General features: G+C 35.9%; 1 protein-coding gene across 10 annotated transcripts in view; it reads right to left on the reverse strand.

Annotated features, from left to right (window-relative positions):
* DMD (dystrophin) overlaps window positions 1-21,263 on the reverse strand; it is a 1,193,355-nt gene that overhangs the window by 731,587 nt on the left and 440,505 nt on the right. For 9 of the 10 annotated variants that reach the window (XM_054050408.1, XM_054050369.1, XM_054050393.1 and 6 more), the window contains 2 exons: window positions 20,465-20,646; window positions 19,415-19,534 (listed from right to left, as the gene is read on the reverse strand). In XM_054050408.1, coding sequence (XP_053906383.1) covers window positions 19,415-19,534; window positions 20,465-20,646 — 302 coding nt within the window. The remainder of the gene's footprint in view (window positions 1-19,414; window positions 19,535-20,464; window positions 20,647-21,263) is intronic. The other variant, XM_054050435.1, reaches the window with a different exon arrangement.

Here is a 21,263-nt window from a genome sequence, read left to right on the forward strand (position 1 = left end):
GTCAGTCAACTCATAGACTATTTTGAAAAATGGCTAGCCATTTTTACATTGAAAATAGTCCTAGTTATTATTATGGACTGACCTAGAATGAAACCCCAAATCTCTAGACCCACATGTTGTCCTCTAGAGTATGTATGCAAGAAGGTTTCTATTAGTTCATAAAGACTGCTTCTACATTTTAGAAATTAATAGGGCAGTTTTAAAAAGCAGTTTTGCTGTAAAGATTTAGAGTTCATGCCAGCACTCATAATTAAGTTACATACTTTTTTCTTTTAGAAACTTCCTTTCTCGCTCTAAAAGATGCAGAAACTGTGGCTCTAGATGAGCTTTAGAACTCAAAGACATAAAATTTCAAATGAACATATTTTTGGCAAAGGTAAATTTAAGTCCAGAGTAGTTTTCCCATTTTGAAAATTTCCTTTGCAGGATTACAACCTTAGAAAGTAGCACATCTTATTCACCTTCTAAACGCAACTCCAGGTGGCACTGATACCACTGTTTATTCTTTCACTTCCTCCAAGTTTCTTATTACAAAATCATATTTCATGCATTTTTTAAATTGCCAAATTACAACTGTTAACTGTATAACCAAATGCTAGAATGTTCTTTGCAATAATCAAGACTGCTTTCTTAATAAAACAGAAGTTATTTCTGGTAATAAAAACCCAGAAGACATATTGGTCTGACCCAGTTCTAAATGAGATTAGCATTTTCATTTTATTAAAGATTTCAAAACTGTCTTTGTGAATGAAAACATTTTCGGTCAGGAAGATTTGTTGTTGTTGCTATTTATATGAAAATCCACCCAGGTTTGGCCTTATCATATATTTAAAAAACTGCAGATTTTTGTTACTCTGTTGATGGAACCTAGATTTTAAGTAACTGATTTTCTCAGTGGTTCCACTTGTACTGTAGATGTGTCCTCTTGGATAAATTGGCATGTCCTCGCAATTGCACTTCGGAGATGCAGTTGATTATTACTTCATTCAAAGTCAAGAGTTTAAGCAATATGCACATTACGAAGAAAAAAGACAGAACTAGGAAATATGAATGAAAGAACATTACAAAGGAAAGAGCAAGAAAGAGCAAAATCTCTCCAGCAACTCTATTAGGTGCATTTGGTATGAATAAAGACTGAAAAAGACAAGTAAAGACTTTACTGATATTAAAGGAAAATTTTGCACCTTGGAACTTGGAGTGCAGAGTTGGCTGAAGTAAACTGAAAGCAAGTGAAAAAAATGGAGCCAGTTGGGATGGGAAAAAGATGTGAACTGTGAGGACAGGTAAATTGTACTAAGAATTAAGAGGCAGAAATCAAGGCTGCCAGCTACCTGGAATGGCTGAATCTTCTAACAACTAAAAAACTATTTCATTTTGTATACATGGTCAGTCAAGTCAGTGGTTCACAAAAAGGCTTAGTTTTCTTCAACACACTTGTACTTCAATATCAAAGCATGTTTTGGTTAGTAGGTTCTAGACCCTTTTTTCCACAAAGCTTATAAAAACATACTGGTTTTACTTTCTAAGGAAATTTTTCAGTCTTTATTAATTTATGGATTTTAATTATATTGAGTTTTTTGCTCTGACTGTGAAATGTGTTGCTGTTCGATGTGTTACTGATGACAAGACACACTGTACTTTCCATTTGAGCAATTAAGAATCATGACTCCAAACAATGATATAACTTGATGTGGATGTGTATAAATCAACTGACTGCGACTGAATAGAATTACTTTCACCATACACAAACAACAAAATTACAATTTCTTTCTCTTGAAATACCTAGTCTAGCCAGTGTTCTTCAATTTCCTTTTCTAATACAAGAAAAATGCACATCCAAGGGGATGCACGTTTCAGGTGCTATTGTGCCATGCAGTAGACTATGAGGTCATTTGGTCTCTATATAACTCATAAGTACTAGAATTCTTCATATAAAGGAAGATGAAATTTTTACCACAGGACAAATTTTCCCTGTTGACCAATGACTCTTCACAGTACTCTCCAGCAGTAAATGGTAATAGGATCCTGAAAGTATACCAAAGGTCAAGAAACCTACGGTCTGTTTCCCATAGGGCTACCAACAAGATAACTCCTGGCCAGCACATTCAGCAACTTTGACAAATATATGTTGTGTTTTATATTGTCATGTACATAAAAACTGGAAAAGGTAATGTATTCAATGATGATGATCAGTTCACTTTAAAATGTGAATTGTGATCACAAGCTGAAAAACATTCAAGATGGAATAAATAATACAGTCACACGTAAATTCTAATTGCAATAAGTTCTTAAGTAATAGTCACTTTAAGGTACACTGTTCGGACAAAGACCTTTTAAAAGTTTTATGTTCTTAATTAAATTCTATTCTAAAAATCTCCAGGAGCAACAAACCATTAAATATATAAACAGAAAAATGGGTGAATTATGTCTTAGTCAAAAAGATTATCTAAAAAAGCACTGAATTGTTTATTTAGCACGTCAGATAGGGGATTGAAAAACAAACACAGACTTTACTGCTTTTCTCTCTGGCAACAGACAGACAAATGGTGAAACATAGACATCAAAATCTATGTTGTTAAAATATAACTTGAGAATTCAAGAATAAAAAGTTAAGCAAACTAAAAAACAAAAATCAAGCTTTTTTTCCCATTCTTGTATATACGTCATTATGAATTCTGTGGCCTTATAGTTCAAAAAACTATGAAAATGCGTATTTATCTCTACTGTTCTGGAAGGAAAAGTATCCTTTTCTTTTCAGCATCCTGTTAAATTGTTAATTTTCCTTTGTTTTATATTCTCTCTTTCCTCTGCTATTGCTATTAGCAAAATCAGTGTTATCCTATGGGAATTTTTTACTTTATGTCAGTCATCTGACTCAATATCATATTCTCTCTACTCACTTTGACAGTTCCTATCAGTTGCACAGACGTATACTTGTTCCCTCATTCCTTATTACCTTCACTAAGCTCCAAATTTTCTTTGGTATTTCAAGTATACCAATCTTTTATTCACTCTATAAGACTTTTGTTACTCATGCTACCAAGATAACATTTCTTTTCCTATTGTCACTTTAACTGAGGGTTAATCTCTGCCACAGCAATGTGCCTTTTCTTCTCTTCCAAGGAGAAATGTGCTTCTCTTTGACGTCAGAAAATTATTTTTTAGGCCTGTTCCCATACTAATTCAATGTCTCCCTTAAATTCATTCGTAATGACTGCCTCAAAAATCTTTATCCTCTCATTCCCCAACAATGCTCAAACCAGTTTAACAGCTATCACATTCATGCCTATGCACCACAGTATAAAGGAAAAGATTTTGCAAGCTGTCTGCATAGGCAACTCCTACTTTTAGGGAAGAATGTCTTGCTACACAAAGAACTAAGACTGCAGTTGTGCAGTCAGGACCAGGCAGGTGTAGGTTTGCTCTGCTTATGTAGGAGCTGTGTAGTAACATTAGTCTGACAGTGTGTGACAGACATTACCCACGTCTTTACTTTTTGGGCTGTTTTATCACATTGCATTATGAAGACTGGCTGGGCTATTTGGAAAGCCCTTGGATGAAAGGGCGTTACTTCAGCCTGCTGAGCCATAATGCCTGCTTGCAAACAGAAAGTTCTCTAGACAGCTCAGTGTGGCACGTGCTAGGGTAACAGTTCAGACCTTGGAGCCAGATGAGCCAAGCTTCAGAGTTCAGCAAAAAAGGGAACAATAACAGGAACAAGAGAATACTTGGTTTCACTTGCTGAAATGCAGAAAAAGGCAGAACTGACAGATGTAAAGCAAGCATCAGCCTGGACAGACACAGTAAAAGGCAGAATAGTTGTTCAGAATTTTTAAAATATATATTTTATCTTGTACAATTGTTTTTTTCTATTAAGTAAGGGAAGTATTCTTGTGATTTACTAACAGCGCAGGTGTTTGAGTTGAGCCTCCTCTTACACAGGTACCTCTGGCTGGAATTAGACATTGCCAGCCTTAAGAACCTGGGCATTCTTTGTAACTATTTCAACCTTTCAGATTTTTTATCTCAACTGATTGAATAAAGGGACACCAGTTAACGAATGCAATGACATACAGGAATAGTATTCTATAATAGTGTATACATAAGACACTGAATTTAAAACAGACCAAGCAATCTGAATTATACTGTTTCTCCACTTCTATGCAGTTAAGTTTAATAATGCTTCTTTAACAGTGGGCAGACCTGTTTTGTTTGTATGATTTTCATGGATTAATTTTAAAAGTAAATTTTCATAAAAGGAATTCCATCCCTTGGCAGCTCTACATGAAATGCAAAATTTGGTTTGGGAGATATTCACCAGGAGATCAAAACAAAAATGTACAAATACTGAAATCTGTCACTGCCTCTGAAGTTCCATTTTTGAACTACCTACTTCAAACCATCATCGTTCCAGCTTGTCTGTCCATCATCAACAACATTTCAGGTTAGACCTATTTTTCCTGGCAGCTGATTCTAGTTTCTATTGCTTAGGCCTTGTATGTCTCTGTTTATAGTGCTAACTGCCAAAATTTAAGCATACCCTGAAAGCAGGGGGACTTCTGATTCTGCAGAGATTTATAACTTGGTTAAATTTAAACCCTTTCCTGAAACAACAATTATCACTAGGCCAATTTAAAATCCCTTGAAGAACATAGAGGTGTGAAAGTTTTTCAAGAAATGGACAGTTATTTTATAGTACAAAAAAATTCCATCACTTCCTAATCTGGTCTTTGGAAAGAGATTAACTGCTTTGTCTGAAATTTTTAATTCAATATAAGTTAACACATGTGATGTACAATGTTTTCTCAAAACCATTGCCTTATAAAAAATTATAAAAAGTCTTTTCATTATAAACACTATATGAACTTGGTAACTATATGAATGGTTACACAGTCTCGTGAACTGAGAGTATTACAAAGCTGTCCAACAAAGAGCTTTTCCTGGGAAAAAATCTACAGTACATGTTTTTCTGATGCATCTTTGGTTTGGGATATGATTTATATGATGATTTTGATGACTGTTTGCTTGGGAATATGATTTAGTAGTAGAGAGGTATGGTTGGAATTAACGACCTCAAAGGTATTTTCCAAACTAATGATTCTATGATTTTTTTAAATTCACCACTGCATATATTGTGAGGGACTCTCTACTTTAGAAGAGCTTACAGGTGACAAGAGGCAAACCTTCTGAGTTCTCCAGAGGCTAGTGGGTACTCTACTGATTTTAACTAAATATGCAAGGGAATAGAATACAAATTATGGAGACACATTCTTACAGCACATATCAGGTCACTGTTTTAACACCTTCTGTTAAATTTACAGTTACAGGATGAGACATATTGGTAACTAGAAACAGAAACTGCATGCAACTAGCTGAGCTTAAAAGCTCAAGCAAAAAAAATGAAATAAGTACACAAAGACAATTCAAATAGCATTGAATTTTCCAGGCTGCACATGCTTTTAATCCTTTATTTACAAGCACACTTCCATTTCTAGTTGGGTTTACTTAGAAGAGCAATCAGGAGCAGTCAAGTATGCAATGGATATAGGCATTGCTGATTATGGGGCAACAAAATCAAGACTGCTGTGCCTTAGGGTTTGGTTTTTTCAAACCTTGCAATTACTATGACCTTCCATGGAATTTGTAGGTGCTAATTTATAAATCACGCTCTTAGTTCTTAAAAAGGTGAAGACGCTTTGGACAATTTTCATTAGCAAAGCTAATCAATTGGACTTCTGCTCCTGAAGGTCTTCAGAGAACAGATCATCTCTCAGTATATCTCATGAAAGATACCTGTGCTGTAAGGAAGGTGCTGTGGAAGAATGAATGAATTTCTATAAAAATAGTTAGAATTCAAATCTAATTATTAATATTAATTAATACAGTTCACATTTAAAATTAAAATCCATTAAATCTAACAAATAGTAACAATACTGTTTTTTTAATCCTCAGAAGACAAATGAAATGAAAGGGACTTCTGTGCTGAAATTCAGTAATAAAATAAAAATAAATTAATTAATTTCTTTAGGACATGGGTGTGCAGCGAGCCTATAGACCTCTGAAAATGTATAGATCTTTATGCAAAAATACTACTTTCCATTAAATATCCTCTCTCAGATGAAAATTTAAATTACTAAACACACTGTCACAGAGGTACATGAGGAGCAAAAAGTCAACATCCTACAGAATAAAGACCAGAAGATAAAATAGCCTGCGACTACAAAATTTTAACATGCTTTCTTTGCAGAACTGCAACCGTGTAACTCTTAACTTAATTGACTTATATTCTGCTTTTCATTTAGTTTTGTTTTCTGAGAGTTTTAGCCAGCAAAGGCAAAAAAATTCGGAAGCATATTTTGTAAAATTTAACCCAACCCATAAACTAGAAGCTATAATCTATAATCTATACTGTTTCTAATGTAATAAAATGAAGATAATTTCTCAGCTTACTTTAATCACTGCAGCCAGCTGCCAATCCCGCTATTAATTTGAACTACTAAGCCGTGATAGTTCTTGTCAGGATCTTCATTAAAGACTATCTGGTATTCACAACAAGAATATTTAACTCCAGAACTCTTTTTATATGTTCATAAAGTACAATAACAAAATGCCTTCAAAAGTTTCAACAGCAAGAGCAATTAACTATAAAGAGATACATCTAAAATATGATTATTCGTCTTTTGAGAAATAAAGAGCCAATTAGTGGACATGCTAATTGGTTTCTGTGAAGCTGAGGTCGAGGTCAGATTTCAGAATATTCAGTATTACCTGCTACTGTAGTTGGAAGGCATTATTTAAAAAGAAGGATTTGCAAAGTCGTCTAAAATCTTAAACAGTCAAATTTGCTTAAATAGGCTGAATATCCCACTCATAGCTTCTATGTAGTTTATCATGGTTAAACTTTTCCTAAATATATTTTAGCTTCTATTAAAGAGGGTCTTCTTCAACAGAAGCTACTTCAAAGAATATATTTCCAATTTAAAATTAAAAACTAACAAAAAAGCTGTTGCAGAAGAGGTTCAAGTCCAAAAATGCTTCTGACATATATGAGAAATATTAACCCATGATTGTTATTTAAGGGATAAAACATTTCTAGTTTTTATATATACACATATATGTACATAGCATATAAAATGAATTAATAGAATCACATTATTTATTCCCTTTCAGATCTGAACTATATCCCATTGTTAATTTGAGATGATTAAGCAAAGGCATCCCAGAATAGCTACATACAAATGTATTCCAAAGACTGTTATTTTCTCATACATTTATGTTTACAGTTCATATTTAATTATACCTCAGTTAACTGGCTAGAATATGAGATATGTTTATCATGCAGAAATTTAACTGCAGTGAGGTTATTTGTGGTGATGTGACCTGAACATACCTTCAGGTTTTGTTAAGACGGAATTTGCTTAATTAAAATCACTACTTAGATTTAATTACTCATGAGGTGGGCATGAAAACATATCACAAGAAGAGGGAGTTAAAGTGGTCTAAATGCTTGTTATGGAGACAATGTACAAGTGATGTGCAGCCTGTGTAGCTGCTAAATTTTTAATGGACACTAATAATTAAAAACCAGACAGTTTAAGAAATACATTCTGAATGTACTTTTTTTGCAGCCATATTCTTGTATACATTTGGACTTTCTTCTTCAGTACTTCCTCTTAATCTGACACTTTTCCCCTTTCCAGCTGACATGTAGCAAAAAGCAACTTCTTAATTCGGAATTGCAGACCTGTTTCTTTGGGGTTTTTTGTTTTTTTGGTTTTTTTTAAGCTACGTTACCTTAGAACTTAATGAACTATTTAATTCTTCAAAAGAGTATCAGAATGGCGAAACAGAATCTATACATATTTTATCAGATACTTTTGCCTGACATCCTTCATGTGGCAGAAAATAATTAGAGGTGCTTTCCAACTGAAATTTTGCCAAGCATTATTTTGCTTCCTCATATCATATAGAAATGTACTCATATTTAATAAAATATCATAACATTGGACTACAAACTGTAGGTATTAAAACACAAATCCATTGTAGTAGACATTGTACGTATCTACAGAACAGGAACAAAACAAGAAACAAGGATGAACAGTGAAAAGAGAAGTTAGAATTGGGAAAATTAGGAGGCTGAGCACAAATTAGTTGTTAAAACTTAGTTTGAAAGCCACCAATGCAGCAGAGAATGATTTTGAGACCAAATTTAAAAGAGCCAAGAGAGCCAGGAATGGACTACAAGCAGCAAAACGTGGCATGGCATAACAGAGAAAGTATTTACTTGGAAAGCACTGAGGTTTAGGACATGAGCAGGAATAAATGAAGCTAGAGAAATAATTAAGCTAATTTTTAAGATTACAGATATTGGAAGGAAAACAAATGTGTTCTGATAAGGAACAGATAATTTTAAGTAGATTAGAAAACATGTTTAAAAAGATAATCACACTGAAAAAGAGTTGGAGTAGCACAATATATATTATGTGGTGGAATTAATTTCTTATTCCTCACAATATTTTCAAATGTAATTCAGGTGGGAAAACCTATGCAACCATGTAGTCATTTGCTGTTATCATGTCTCAATAACTTTTAGAATGGACACAATGCTATAGAATCTCTATTTTTTGATCCCACTGTCAAATTAAAACCCATGTTACTCCTAGGAAACTCAGTACAGGAATATTGCATTTCCTCTAATGGTTTCTACAAAGCGCACATCTTTCCGCTAGCTTATTTTCTGTGCGTATAATTAATATCAGCCTCCTTTTAATGAGATGCTGGTACTTCACATTTTTCTCTTTAAAAACCAAAACAAACTGTTTATAATTACTGTTTTATACCAGACTGGATATTCTTAGCTTAAAGCGTTCACCCTAAGACCAAGATAAATAGTTGCAAATTGCATTATCAACTGAAAATATCAGTTTTATAGATTTATGATATAAAATTCTGCCCACTGACATACAGTCTGGCATGTCTCTTAACTTCTAATAGAAAATAACCTTGTCTTTTAAAGCAGAAGTGAGTTATGTCTACTTCTGCTTTCAAATTTTTATAGCAGTGAAATGAGAATATATTTAAGTTAAATTACAAAATGTGTGTCACTTAGTTCAGATAATTGAAACTAAAATCTTTCAGTCGATATGATGTACCACCACCAAAACTTCTTTGTAAAATTTACTAGGAAACAGAGTTGCATAAAATAACTCTGCCCAAAAATTTCTTATATATTTCAGTTGGCAGCACTGTTCCGTCAAGACTATCAAGGTAGACAGACCACTAGTCCCGTATGAAAGAGCCCAAAACTCACACGTTACATTAGTTCACTTTTAAAAGCTAATTTAATTGGATCACTACCACCATACCATTGGAGTCAAAGGACAGAAATGAAGAGGCTTAATTAAATGGAAAAAGAATACATAGCCTGAAAACGCTTCAAAGTATGTTTTACTGGATCAAAATTTATATATTATTTCTTTGCTGTGGCTAAGCTAAGTTCTAATAAAACAAATGCTTTCTGTAGAAAGAGTATAGATAAATTCCAAACACCATACTGTTCCTCACAGTTTTTTATATTTTTGAAGTTCTCATCTTTGCTATGTTTTATTGTGCTTTCAGGACTGTAATTTCTGAACATCTTAAAAAGCATCCGTTCCCTCCTATCCTAAATGTATGGTTCTGCTAAAAGGTATTATGTCTTCCTACTACTCCCCTTAGCTCACTGATCACCTCAATCTAACAGACCCATAATAATGACACTGCTTAGAACAGTTTTAAATCTCAGAAAACCATAAAGCAAAATTCCTTAATACTATTGTATCTAGAGACAGATGCTTTTGCATTTTGGAATGAACATGGAAAAATCTCTTAGTATCTTCCTTTGTATGTTTGTGCCTCAACTAGGTACATGAACACCAACCCCACAAAGTTGATGTTGCAGTATCTTAGAGGGAGAGTCTTCTACACAAGCATTACCATGGTTATCCCTTGTCTCACAGTGCAGTGATTTAGGCAAAAAGACAATCAGGAAACAGAAATCCCCATTGATTCTTTGTAGAAGTGGGCACTTAACTCTGTTCATTCACTTCTCAAAATCTATCTTTTGCATTTTAAATACAGAACCATTGGCTGAACACAAAAAAACATTTTAGATTTAATAATGAAGAGTATTTTATGCACCTGAGTGCACATAGGTTTTATCCACAGAACTCTTGTAATTTTCTAACAGAGTAAAACAAGAAGCTAATTAATTCCTCAAAGTGACACTGACACTTCAGTTCAAAGACACAATGCATATCTTGTACTCATTTTTTGAAACTATCTTATTTAAAGAGCTACTCCATTTTACTTTAGCTAAATAAAATTCAACCATGTGATGGTGTAGCACAGGACAGGAAATCTAGTTAAATTATACAAATGTGGAGCAATTAACACTCACCAGAAGTACTTCTAACTAGAAAATGCAATCCTTACTGTTTTCACCATACTCATGTACATTTATCCAACACTTCAGGTAACCCTCTAAAAGCTATTACATTTTAAAGTAAAGGTCTTCTCTGACATTCTGCAGCCTGGTTTTTGTATTTCAAAGGTTTAAGTAAGTGCAATGAGAGTGCTAAGTGTGAACCCATTCATTAAATCAGATGAAATAACATATGGGAATACTCAATTAAATGCAGGAGTTCTATATATGGAGTTGAGTCTCCTTATAATTTGACTATTGGTATCTTAACAGACCCACAAAAGACTGATATAGTATCAACCTAAGAGGAAACGGTAGTCTCACCTTTGACAAAATTATATTTAGAAAACTCAGTCAATAAGAAAGTACTATTGTTACTTTTTTTTTTTCTCCTTAATCAGCCTTAGATTTTGAAATTCCCATGCCTGGGAGCCGAAGTGAGGAAATGAACAGGAATCTTGCATCTTAGTCTACTCAAGAGCTCCTGTGACTGTGTATTATGAAAAGGAACAAGCAAATTGCAATGATTAGGGTTCACGTGCAGATGCAGATAGCCTTGATGAGTTTCCTACATGAGAAGGACTAGACAATAGCATGCCAACAATTTATTGCATGAATACCTAAAATAGATTAACAGTCAATTGCTTGCTTCCTCTGACTAAATTATCTTTTCATATTTGCATAAAGTAAAAGACCTTTCTTAAAGGTTTAAAATGGGCATGCATAATGACTTCTGGGGTGTAGGAATCCTCAAGTTCCTTTAGTATCAGTTCTGAAATTAAGAGAAAATTGACACCAGTCTACCTAGTCATAAAAATTTTCATTAGCATTGTGCCCTACATTTCATCTAGCCCTTCCCTTGCATCAAAAGAACTGCTGGTATAAGAAATTCTGCACTATTGTCTAAAGTCTAGAGGCCAGGAGGAGGGTTTAAATCTATTAGTTAACATATTAAGGATATAAAAAAACAATCAAATGTTTTCAGGAAATGACTGTGTCCCCATTAGCTGTAGCTACATCTATTTTTTACATATTACACATACACACTTATTAAGAAGCCCACATTCAAAAGACTCAGTGGCATGAAATAACATTCATTGTTTTAAATGAACATTTAAAAATGTTATTTATCCTTTTTATTTTATTGTATGCCTTAAAAAGTAAGCCAATATGGATCCTTGAGTCCAATACCCTGCTCATCGCAGGACTACCTGAAACTAAATCGTACGACTAAAAGCATCATCCAGGTACTCCTTGAACTCTAATAGGCTTGGTGCATTGCTCACTTCCCTGGGGAGCTTGTTCCAGTGACTGACCACTCTCTCAGTTAAGAACCTTTTCCTAATGTCCAGCCTGATGCAGCTTCATACCACTTCCTCACATCGTATCGCTAGAGACATATGGGGAGACAAGTAGTAGGGGATGCCTGAGGATCTTGGCTGGTGATGCCCAGCATTCATAAAATCATAGAATGGTTTGAGTTGGAAGGGACGTTAAAGATCATCTAATTCCAACCCCCCTGCCATGGGCAGGGACACATCCCACTAGACCAGGCTGCCCAAGGCCCCATCCAGCCTGGCCTTGAACACCTCCAGGGATGGGGCATCCACAGCTTCCCTGGGCAACCTGTGCCAGTGGCTCACTACCCTCATCGTGAAGGGTTTCCTCCTTATGTATAGTCTAAATGTGCCCTTCTCCAACTTATAGCTATTCTCCCTAGTCCTATCAGCACATATCTTTGTGAAAAGTCCACCCCCAGCTTTCTTGTACTCTCCCTTCAGGTACTGGAAGGTTGCTACAAGGTTTCCTTAGAGTCTTCTCTTCTCCAGGCTGAGCAAACCCAACTCTCTCAGCCTGTCCTTGTACAGGAGATGCTCCAGCCCTCTGATCATCTTTGTAAGCCTCCTATGGACCTGTTCCAACAATTCCATATCCTCCTTATGTTGAGGATTCTAGGTGGGGTCTCACAAGAGCAGAACAGAGGGGCAGAATCACCTCTCTTGACCTGCTGGCCGCACTTCTTTTGATGCAGCCCAGGATATGATTGGCCTTCTGGGCTGCAAGTGTGCATTGCCAGCTCACGTTGAGCTTCTCATCAGCACCCACAAGTCCTCCTCTGCAGGGCTGCTCTCAAATACATCATCCTCCATCCTGTACTGAAACTATGGACTGCCCTGACCCAGGTGTAGGACTTTGCATTTGCCTTTGGTGAACCTCATGAGGTTCACACAGGCCCACTTCTCCAGTCTGTCCAGGTCCCTCTGGATGACATCCCATCCTTCTACTGTGGCAACTGCACCACTGAGCTTCGTGTCATTGGCAAATTTGTGGAGGGTGCACTCGATCTCGCTGTCTATGTCATTGACGAAGATATTAAACAGCACTGGTCCCGGTACGGACCCCTGAGGGACACCGCTTGCCACAGATCTCCATCTGGACACTGAGCTGTTGATCACTACTCTCTGAATACAACCTTCCAACCAATAAAATCCACCAAACAGTCCACCCATCAAATCCATACCTCTCCAATTTAGAGAGAAGGATGTTGTTGGGGACTGTGTCAAAGGCTTTACAGAAGTCCAATTAGATCACATCTGTTGGTTTTCCTGTGTCCACTGTTGTGGTTACTCCATCCTAGAAAGCCACTAGCCTGGTCAGACAGGACTTGCCCCTGGTGAAGCCATGCTGGCTGCCACTAATCACCTCCCTGTCTTCCATGTGCTTTAGCACGTCTTCTAGGAGGATCTGTTCCATGCTCTTCCCAGGCACAGAGGTGAGGCTGACAGGTCAGTAGTTCCCAGGGTGATCTTTTCTACCCTATTTAAAAATGAGGACAGTATTACCTTCCTTCCAGTCACCAGGAACTTCTTGTGACTGCCATGACTTTTCAGACTGCAAACAGTGGCACAGCACAAATTGACATATCTTCCTGCCCAACCTTCCCATACCAGCAGCAATATTGCTGCTGAGGAGTGAAGTAGAGATCTCATGAGATTAGCTCTGGAGGGAACCAAGTGAGTGAATGTGTGAGATAACAGAGTAAAGGCTCTGCCATCCCTGGGTTCTTAAATACCAGGATCCAGATCTAATACGTGGTAGCTTAGTGTATCTCACTTAGGAGAGTATTAACATTTTTGAAAGCAAACACACTTGAAAAGAGTCTACAGTAAACATTCAGCACAAAAAAATCACAAAAATAAGGTGGAACTGCTGCAGAAGTCTAAACACGAGGCAATATCAGGAAACTGAACTGGCATCTTGACAACTCTTCAGGCTTGGAGAACAACACATCAATTTGTCAGACTGTTATTGAATATATAAAATGTAAAAATGCTCAAAAACATTTGCTTTATCATTTTGCAATGATATTCCTTGAAAACAAGGCATCCAGGAGAGTTTCCTAAGAAATCCAAAAGACTTTTTCTTGGCTTCACTTCTGCATTCCTGCATCACCTTGTTCTGACCTCTGATGACAGATTCTGCAGTTTTATTAAGTTTAGCTCTACAGAAACAGTTTCTAGCCCTGTGAAAGAAGGAAGTTTCTAATTAAAAGAGAACACCTAGGCTAACAGCTGGGACTGTTGTCATGCTTGTTGCCCAAATTACATCCGTCAAGATCTTGTGACTAAATATGCAGATAATTCACCAAATATTTTCTGAAGCTTCCTGACTTCTGTTTTAAAATTATTCCATAAATCCAATATTAACACTGAATGCTGACCCTGGGGTATTTTCTGTGCTAAGTGTCTTACCTTAGATATTACCATGGAGTTGAAACTAAAATTCTATCTACTTATATTTTTATCTACAAAACTTCTCTTCCGATGCCTCTCCTAAGGGTACTTTACCATAAGGTAAACAGGACAGTAGGATCACAGGCTTTAAGTTAAAGAAAGGTCTGTTTTAGTTCTAAGGAAACCAAGACAGCAATTCTGTGATGCTATGCCACTAAAGCCTGTAGCACAGAAGAACCCCAAAGGATCCCAGAACAAATGTCTCACAGCACTTATAAGGAAGCTGACTTACTGCCAGAAGACGAAGAACACAGCAAATTAAGCATCTAGAAAACAAAAAATCTCAAGGGCAAGGCTGCTGGAAGGATAGTGTGCTGTATCTGAGTGAATTCAGCTGAATTTTATAATGATTTCCTAGTGACCTTCTAAGTTAATTACTATAGTTAGTAACTGAGGGAGAAAGTCCAGTACACTGTAGTCTCCATATTATTAAACAGAAAACAAGAGAAAAAAGGTGTTACAATACTTCTGTAAAACATGAGTAATGACTAGACTAAAGCCTGAGGTGAAGGCTCCAATTCTTAAGTCCCAAATCAGATAATGAAGTGCTGGGAAATACCATCCCCGTTAGCCACTAACACACATCAAGTTGTTGCAATTCAAACCTACTAAACCTTTTCTGTTTAAATGCTAAGAGTAATACCGTACACAAATTACATGTTTCACATAATGTAATGTAGAATGCAGGAAACTTAATTCCTGTCAGAAGAATAAAAATCTACAATGCTATAGAATCCATGGGCTTCACTTTGCATAACGGATAATTTAAAGCAGCCAGGCTCACATTTGGCCTTTTAGACAGGCTTGCCAAATTTTTATTTACAAAAGTACCAGTCTCCAAACATACACAGATTTTGTTCATCCCATTTTTCTCAGCGCCTCCATTTTCAGCAGTGTTTGCCCAATATATATCTATATAAAATATTTTCTAGGCAGTTTAGTGTTTTACAAAGTTTTTACTTGAATGTTTTTAAGACAGCATATTTTGTATCCTGTGTAGTTGAGGTAGTAGGTAGTAACTAAAAATGGAGGCAGTGAGATAGAAGTTTTACCCAAGATCAATATTAGAAATTGCTCTGATAAAATATTTTTTCTAAAAAGTTACAAAGTGAAACTATCTTTCTTCTGGGTGAGGTTTTCAATGAGATGAAGCAATATAATGAAAACACAGGCTTTCATAAATGAAAAAAAAAGCCACACAAGTGAAAGGGTAATTTCAAACATGGATTTTGAAATTCCTCAGAAAATTAACTTAAGAATCTCTCCTTTCTAAGTGAAGCTAGACTGACAGTCTCATTACAGAGACTGCATACAAGACAAAACACAGAATTGCAAAGCCAGGCAAGTTGCCTGTAATTGCTGAGCAGTAACTCCCATCTGAAGTCTGTCAAGATAAATATTTTCTCTTGAGCCTTTCTTAATTGTAATACTGGGAATTCAAAGATTTAGGTTTGAGAAGTGAATTCCTCTCTTATGATCTGCATGAGTTGATGAACACTTTCTAAGTAAACAAAGAAGGAAAACTTTTCCAGAGTGTTAGCAGAACAACTGCTATTCGTGATAGCAGCAGCACTTATAAAAGGATTAACTGCTTGAACCAGAAGTGGTCAAGCGCTGACCAAACAACAAGAAAGCATGAAGTGAACAGTTTGGCAGAATGATCATTTTCTTTGAATCTGAGATACGTCACAGTTGAGCAAAGCAAGACTTGTCTAGCCTAGATTTGTCCAACTAGAATGCTAGGCCTTGCAAGTATACTACTGAGAAACAAACAGAATAAGAATTCAGAAAAGAAGAGTGAATTTAAAGACATATAGGTTGTGAAGGTATTAGGAAGTGTGAAGATGGGGAAAGTGAAGTTAAATGTATCATAGGAGAGTATAGAAGTGATATGCATTTTCAGTACCACAAGGGTAGAAGATAGAAGGGAAAGGACTTAGATGATGATAGTATGAGGAAATGTTACCTTCTTGCCAATGTGTAGCTCAGAGAATCAAAATTCATTTCATTTTTATGATTGCTGACAACTGACATGTGCAGTCAAAATAAGGAAAACACTGTCAACTTTGTAGGACTAGATTAAAAATCTTTGGAAAAAGGTCTTATTTCATTTATTTTTCATCTGAGTATCAGCTGACTCATGCTTGGACTAAAAAAAAATCTATGGGACTATTCTTCCAAATGCAAAACTTAAAAAATAAAAAGTAATCACTCAATTAAACACTATAACATTAAGATCAGTCATAGCAGCTGGAATCTCTAAAGGGAAGCAGGGAAAAGTCTTTTTTATGGTTTTTATTTCTCTTTGATTATCTTCGAGAAATTATAATATCCAAGTCATGTGGTATCAAAGTTTTCAGAGATCTCTGTAAAGATCAATTTCTTTATTTGTATTTGTTTAAATGTATCAAACGTTGGTCTTCGTGTGAAATGGTGTGCTCTTAGGGATTTAAGCAGCCTGAAAGCAGCAGAGGAAAGAGAGGGAAGGGCAGGAGGAGGCACTGGCCTTTTCCCACCTCCCCTCTGTCCCCATCTGTGGTTGGGCTGTAGGGTTTGCTGGACCATCCATGCCAGAATGGCACAGCACAGATGAATTTGCACAGGAATACCCATGACTGCACATATGCGCTCAAAAGGTTCAAGCAGCAGTTATTTTGGCAAGGGAGCTTTGAACTGCAATTGTCCCCTGAATGTCCCAGCTGTAATTTGGTAACTTTCCAGAAAGGACTTGAACTCATGCTCCAGTTCGAGAACTTTCCAAGCAGAAATACTGCACAGGTGTGGAAAAAAACCTCCTCTATGCGTCTTGTATGCTAATAGGCAGCAGTACTCCAAAAAGCACACATACTCTGCTCTGTGGAACGCGTCTTGTGCCAAAACCTCTGTTGAATCCTTTGAGGTGATGATTATTTCTATGTCATATTCCTCTTTATCTGCTACTTTTCTTATTTTTCTATCTCTGTCCCTATTCTCTCTTCATCATCTCAGTGTTTCTCAGTACTTTCGAGTGACATTGGTTGTTTCCAAGTTCTTGTTGTAAGCTGTTCTTACTTTGACTGAGCTCAAAGACTGGAATTTTGAGTAAACCCTTAAAGGGACTGTCATCAGATTACTTTCCCCCACCATCCTGCCGAGTAGGTTTGTTGGGGCTGGGCATTAACAATCTGAAAAGAAAACAATGACTCATACATTTCAACAGAAAACCAACACACCTAAGAGAGTAGTAGAAACAGGCAGATCACAGTAAACTAAAACTACTGATTTTTTCTTTGATAACTAGATAGAAATGAGAGACAGTTTCCTAAAATTTACAAAATCCAAGGGAAAAAAAGTTGACTTCATCTTAATTTCTTTAATGTAGTCCTCTAGAGAAGTAGATTTTACTGAAAATCCTACAGGCAGTTGTAATACCAACACTGGTATGCAAAAATCACGATATAGCAGGCAGAAAATTGGAAGGCTACTAAGAATTGGAAAGAAAATAATATTTACTTGGATTAGTTAAAATAGATGGGAATATTAAAGTATAGCAGCTTCAGATAGCTGAATAAAAATATAGCAATTACTATTTTACCAGGAAAAAAAATTCGGTTTACTAGTTAGATGATGGCTGTTCTTCAAGAAATACATAGCTAGTGGCAAAAAAAGTAATTACCAGTGATAAAGAACTGCATATAGTGAATTGGAATATTAATTGGTACTATTTGCAGTTCAAGATTATTTTGATTATAATGAGACTGTGTCTGGTTGTTTTCACTTAGGATTTTTAAATGAATACTTTTCATTTGTTTATATTTGTTGTGGCTCTAACACAACAGGGCCCAATTCAGATTAGGTCTTCAGATTCTGCCAGACTGGCAGAATTTTATCATTATAGCAATAGTTACTGAATAAATGTAATAGATAAAGCTTCCAAATTCAGGAAGATGAGAACTGGAATGCAAGGTGAGGACTGAATAATGGAATGATATTTTCTTACTACATTTTAAATACTAAGCTTGTAGAATTTACTTCAATCACTGAGCATATACATTATGCTTGATAGTGTGGGCATTGACAGAACCCACAATTGATCACCATAAAAGTAGCTCAAGAAAAAAGGCTATATCATTACTCTTCATTCTTCTGAATTATCAGTATAGTATCCAAGTAGAACAAATCAATTTTACCAATTTTAAACATCTTGTTTAAAAGCTGTATTAATCATCATTGCAACATATTTGATGTTAGTACAACCTAACAGGGCTCAAGCTTACATGCACAGATTTGTTTCGTGGATAAGTTTAAGGAAGTCATTATTCAGTAAAATACTTGTCACTTGAAGACTAGATTTGGAAACATGGTGTTGAATTAAAGTGTAATTTTGCAATAAATTTTTAGAGGTTAGACAAAATTAAATCACCACAAAAGAACTCATACTCTAGTGCCAAGTACATGCAGATCTCTTTTCCCCAAAGTAATGAAAGGATAGTATTTTGCATTACACAATATGACCTTTGGATCTCACACTTGTCAAAAGTCATAAAAATCTAACTACTGAAATGCTCATTATAAGGATTGCTTAATAAACTACTGCAGCTATTTAAAAGTTAAAAAAACCCCAAACACAAAATCCTAACCTGAATATTGGTATGGTGTCATTTGTGATAAAATGACCAACTGTTATCACCTAATGACGCAGGGGATATAAAGCATATTAAATTAAATGTTTTCTTTCTCTTCTGTCCCACTACAGCAAATTCCTGTACGATCTTTAAATAGATATGAGAGTTAGTAAAAAGCAACAAAAACCCGACAGTGGTTATTTTTCTATAACCAAACAAGAAACAAATAGAATAATTAGATGCTAAATACAGTTTATGTTTAGTTTGTTCTTCTAATACTCTTTTAAGGCACTATATGTACTACTTTAAGAAAAGTTATAACAAAGGAAGCATCTTATAATTCTAAAACAGTAGTGCTTGAATGCTGTTCACCTCTAATAGAGTAACACTTGTCAGTCATGCTGAAGTACACAGTAAGAGGTAACCACTCAATGGATGCTAATAAAACGGAATAAGTAGGTCATCATTATCAGGTACAGGCAAAACACAAACTCTTTCACTCCAAGCACAAGCTTAATAAACAGTTTTTAAAACAAGTGACAGTACTGACAGACCTGTGGAGGAACCTGCCTCCTTTTTTGGTCAGGGGATGTATGCGTAACTTTTGTAAATGCGTAACTTTTGAACCGCTGTTTAGGAGATGGTGAAGGTCGCTGCGGTACATTGACTGTGATCTACGAAGAAGAAATTGCAGGTGGAAAGATCACGCATATGGATAGGAGAATGGATTATAGAAGTAATATAATGATTTTAAGAAGTGAGGGAAAATAAGTAGGAAGGTCATCAACAGTTATATTTTTCAAGGACAGTGTTGGTATTCAGCAGTAAAAATTGGGATGGCATTAAGGAAGCTCTCATTTAATCTGAAAACATTTCCAAGAGCAACTGTCAGGACTCACTACCAGCAGAATACCAATGTAAACTGAAGTTTCTTTATAATTTACAAGCCCAGAAACAAGTGATCTTGTAGTAAATCTTGAATAAACAGAACCAATACTCATCTGCTCAGTACTCTAAGAGACTGAGCATCCCAAAGCAAAACACAGATTAAATTCAGACGACTACGCTAAGCCTAAAATCCATGAAGCACTTCAACAAATACTGATGATTTCAGTCAAAACCATAAGTGACATAGCATAAATTAATTCCAAGTATTATATGAGCTTTTTGAGAGACCAAGTACAAGCTGAGAACAGATGATCTTAAAGTACAAGTCAGTGTAAATAAAATGCTAAAAACCTGAAAATGTATCTTGAATATGGAGAAATATAAACTGCTATTCTCTAAAAAAGGTAAAAAACCCAGTTCTGTGTTCTTCCTTGTTGGGCTTTTCCACAACCAAAACCCAAAGTGCTGTAAAATAAAGTGCAGAACACTCTTTTTGCCGAGAAGGTACTTTTAAAACAGCCCACTGCAAGGTGAAAAGCAGCATGGAAGTACAGTTCATGCAGAAAAGAATATTTGACTTGCCTGTGGTAAAGAGACTTTGCCCATTAGACCCATGTTTTCTTTTGCCTTCCACTGGCCAAAGTTATGGAGGAGGTAAGAAAAACAACCACCACTTTAGAGCAGCAAGATAAAAGCAGAAAAGTGAAACAACTCACTTCTTGTGAAAAAAGCTGTTGATGATGTACTTGTATCTGCTCTTCTCTAGCGACCCTTGTGTGTCGTGGCAACATCTCCACCTCCCTGATGGCTTCCATGGTGACTTGCTGGGGCAGAACTTGGAAGAGGGAAGTGACGTACATTAAGATGGACTTCTTGTCTGGACAGGCTGTTGCAACATCTGGAAGACAAATTAACATGCATCATTTTGGTTTCCACATCAGGCATGAGAAATAGCCAATGACCTTCATGGAAAGTTGACAGACTAATGAGCAATGCATCATCTGCATGAGATCTCTAGAGACTAATTAGAACCTTACAATCAGTCCCAAAATCATAGACTAAACTTGCATACCAATGAGAAGGAGTCAAAGTTCATAAAGGTAACTTATCTCATTCAATTTGAATTTTCCACCTATATTTCTTTAGTCAGAACGCACATAGTATACAATTTGACACTGTGATCCTCATGAATCAGGATGAGACATAGGAAAAGGTGTATTTTCTTGTGCTGTATAAATACTGCAGTTAAAAAAAAAAGGTAAGGACAAGCACATTGTCAAAGTTGTGCTTTTACCCTCTTCAAATCATCTAATCATTGAATTAACAGTGATGTAACTAAAAAAAAAGATTTACAGGAGGAGTTTTTCTGTGTGTGTGTGTGTGTCGTACAAGACAGTTACTGAAGCCAACCTCTAATACAGCTATCAAGCTTTTATAGGAGGTCTGACACTCAAATATAGACATTTTCTTACCCTTGGTCAGAAAAATGTTGGTGTGCAAAAATGAACAGCAAGA

Source organism: Cuculus canorus, chromosome 1 (genome assembly GCF_017976375.1).
Source record: "Cuculus canorus isolate bCucCan1 chromosome 1, bCucCan1.pri, whole genome shotgun sequence".
Classification (NCBI taxonomy): Eukaryota; Metazoa; Chordata; class Aves; order Cuculiformes; family Cuculidae; genus Cuculus; species Cuculus canorus.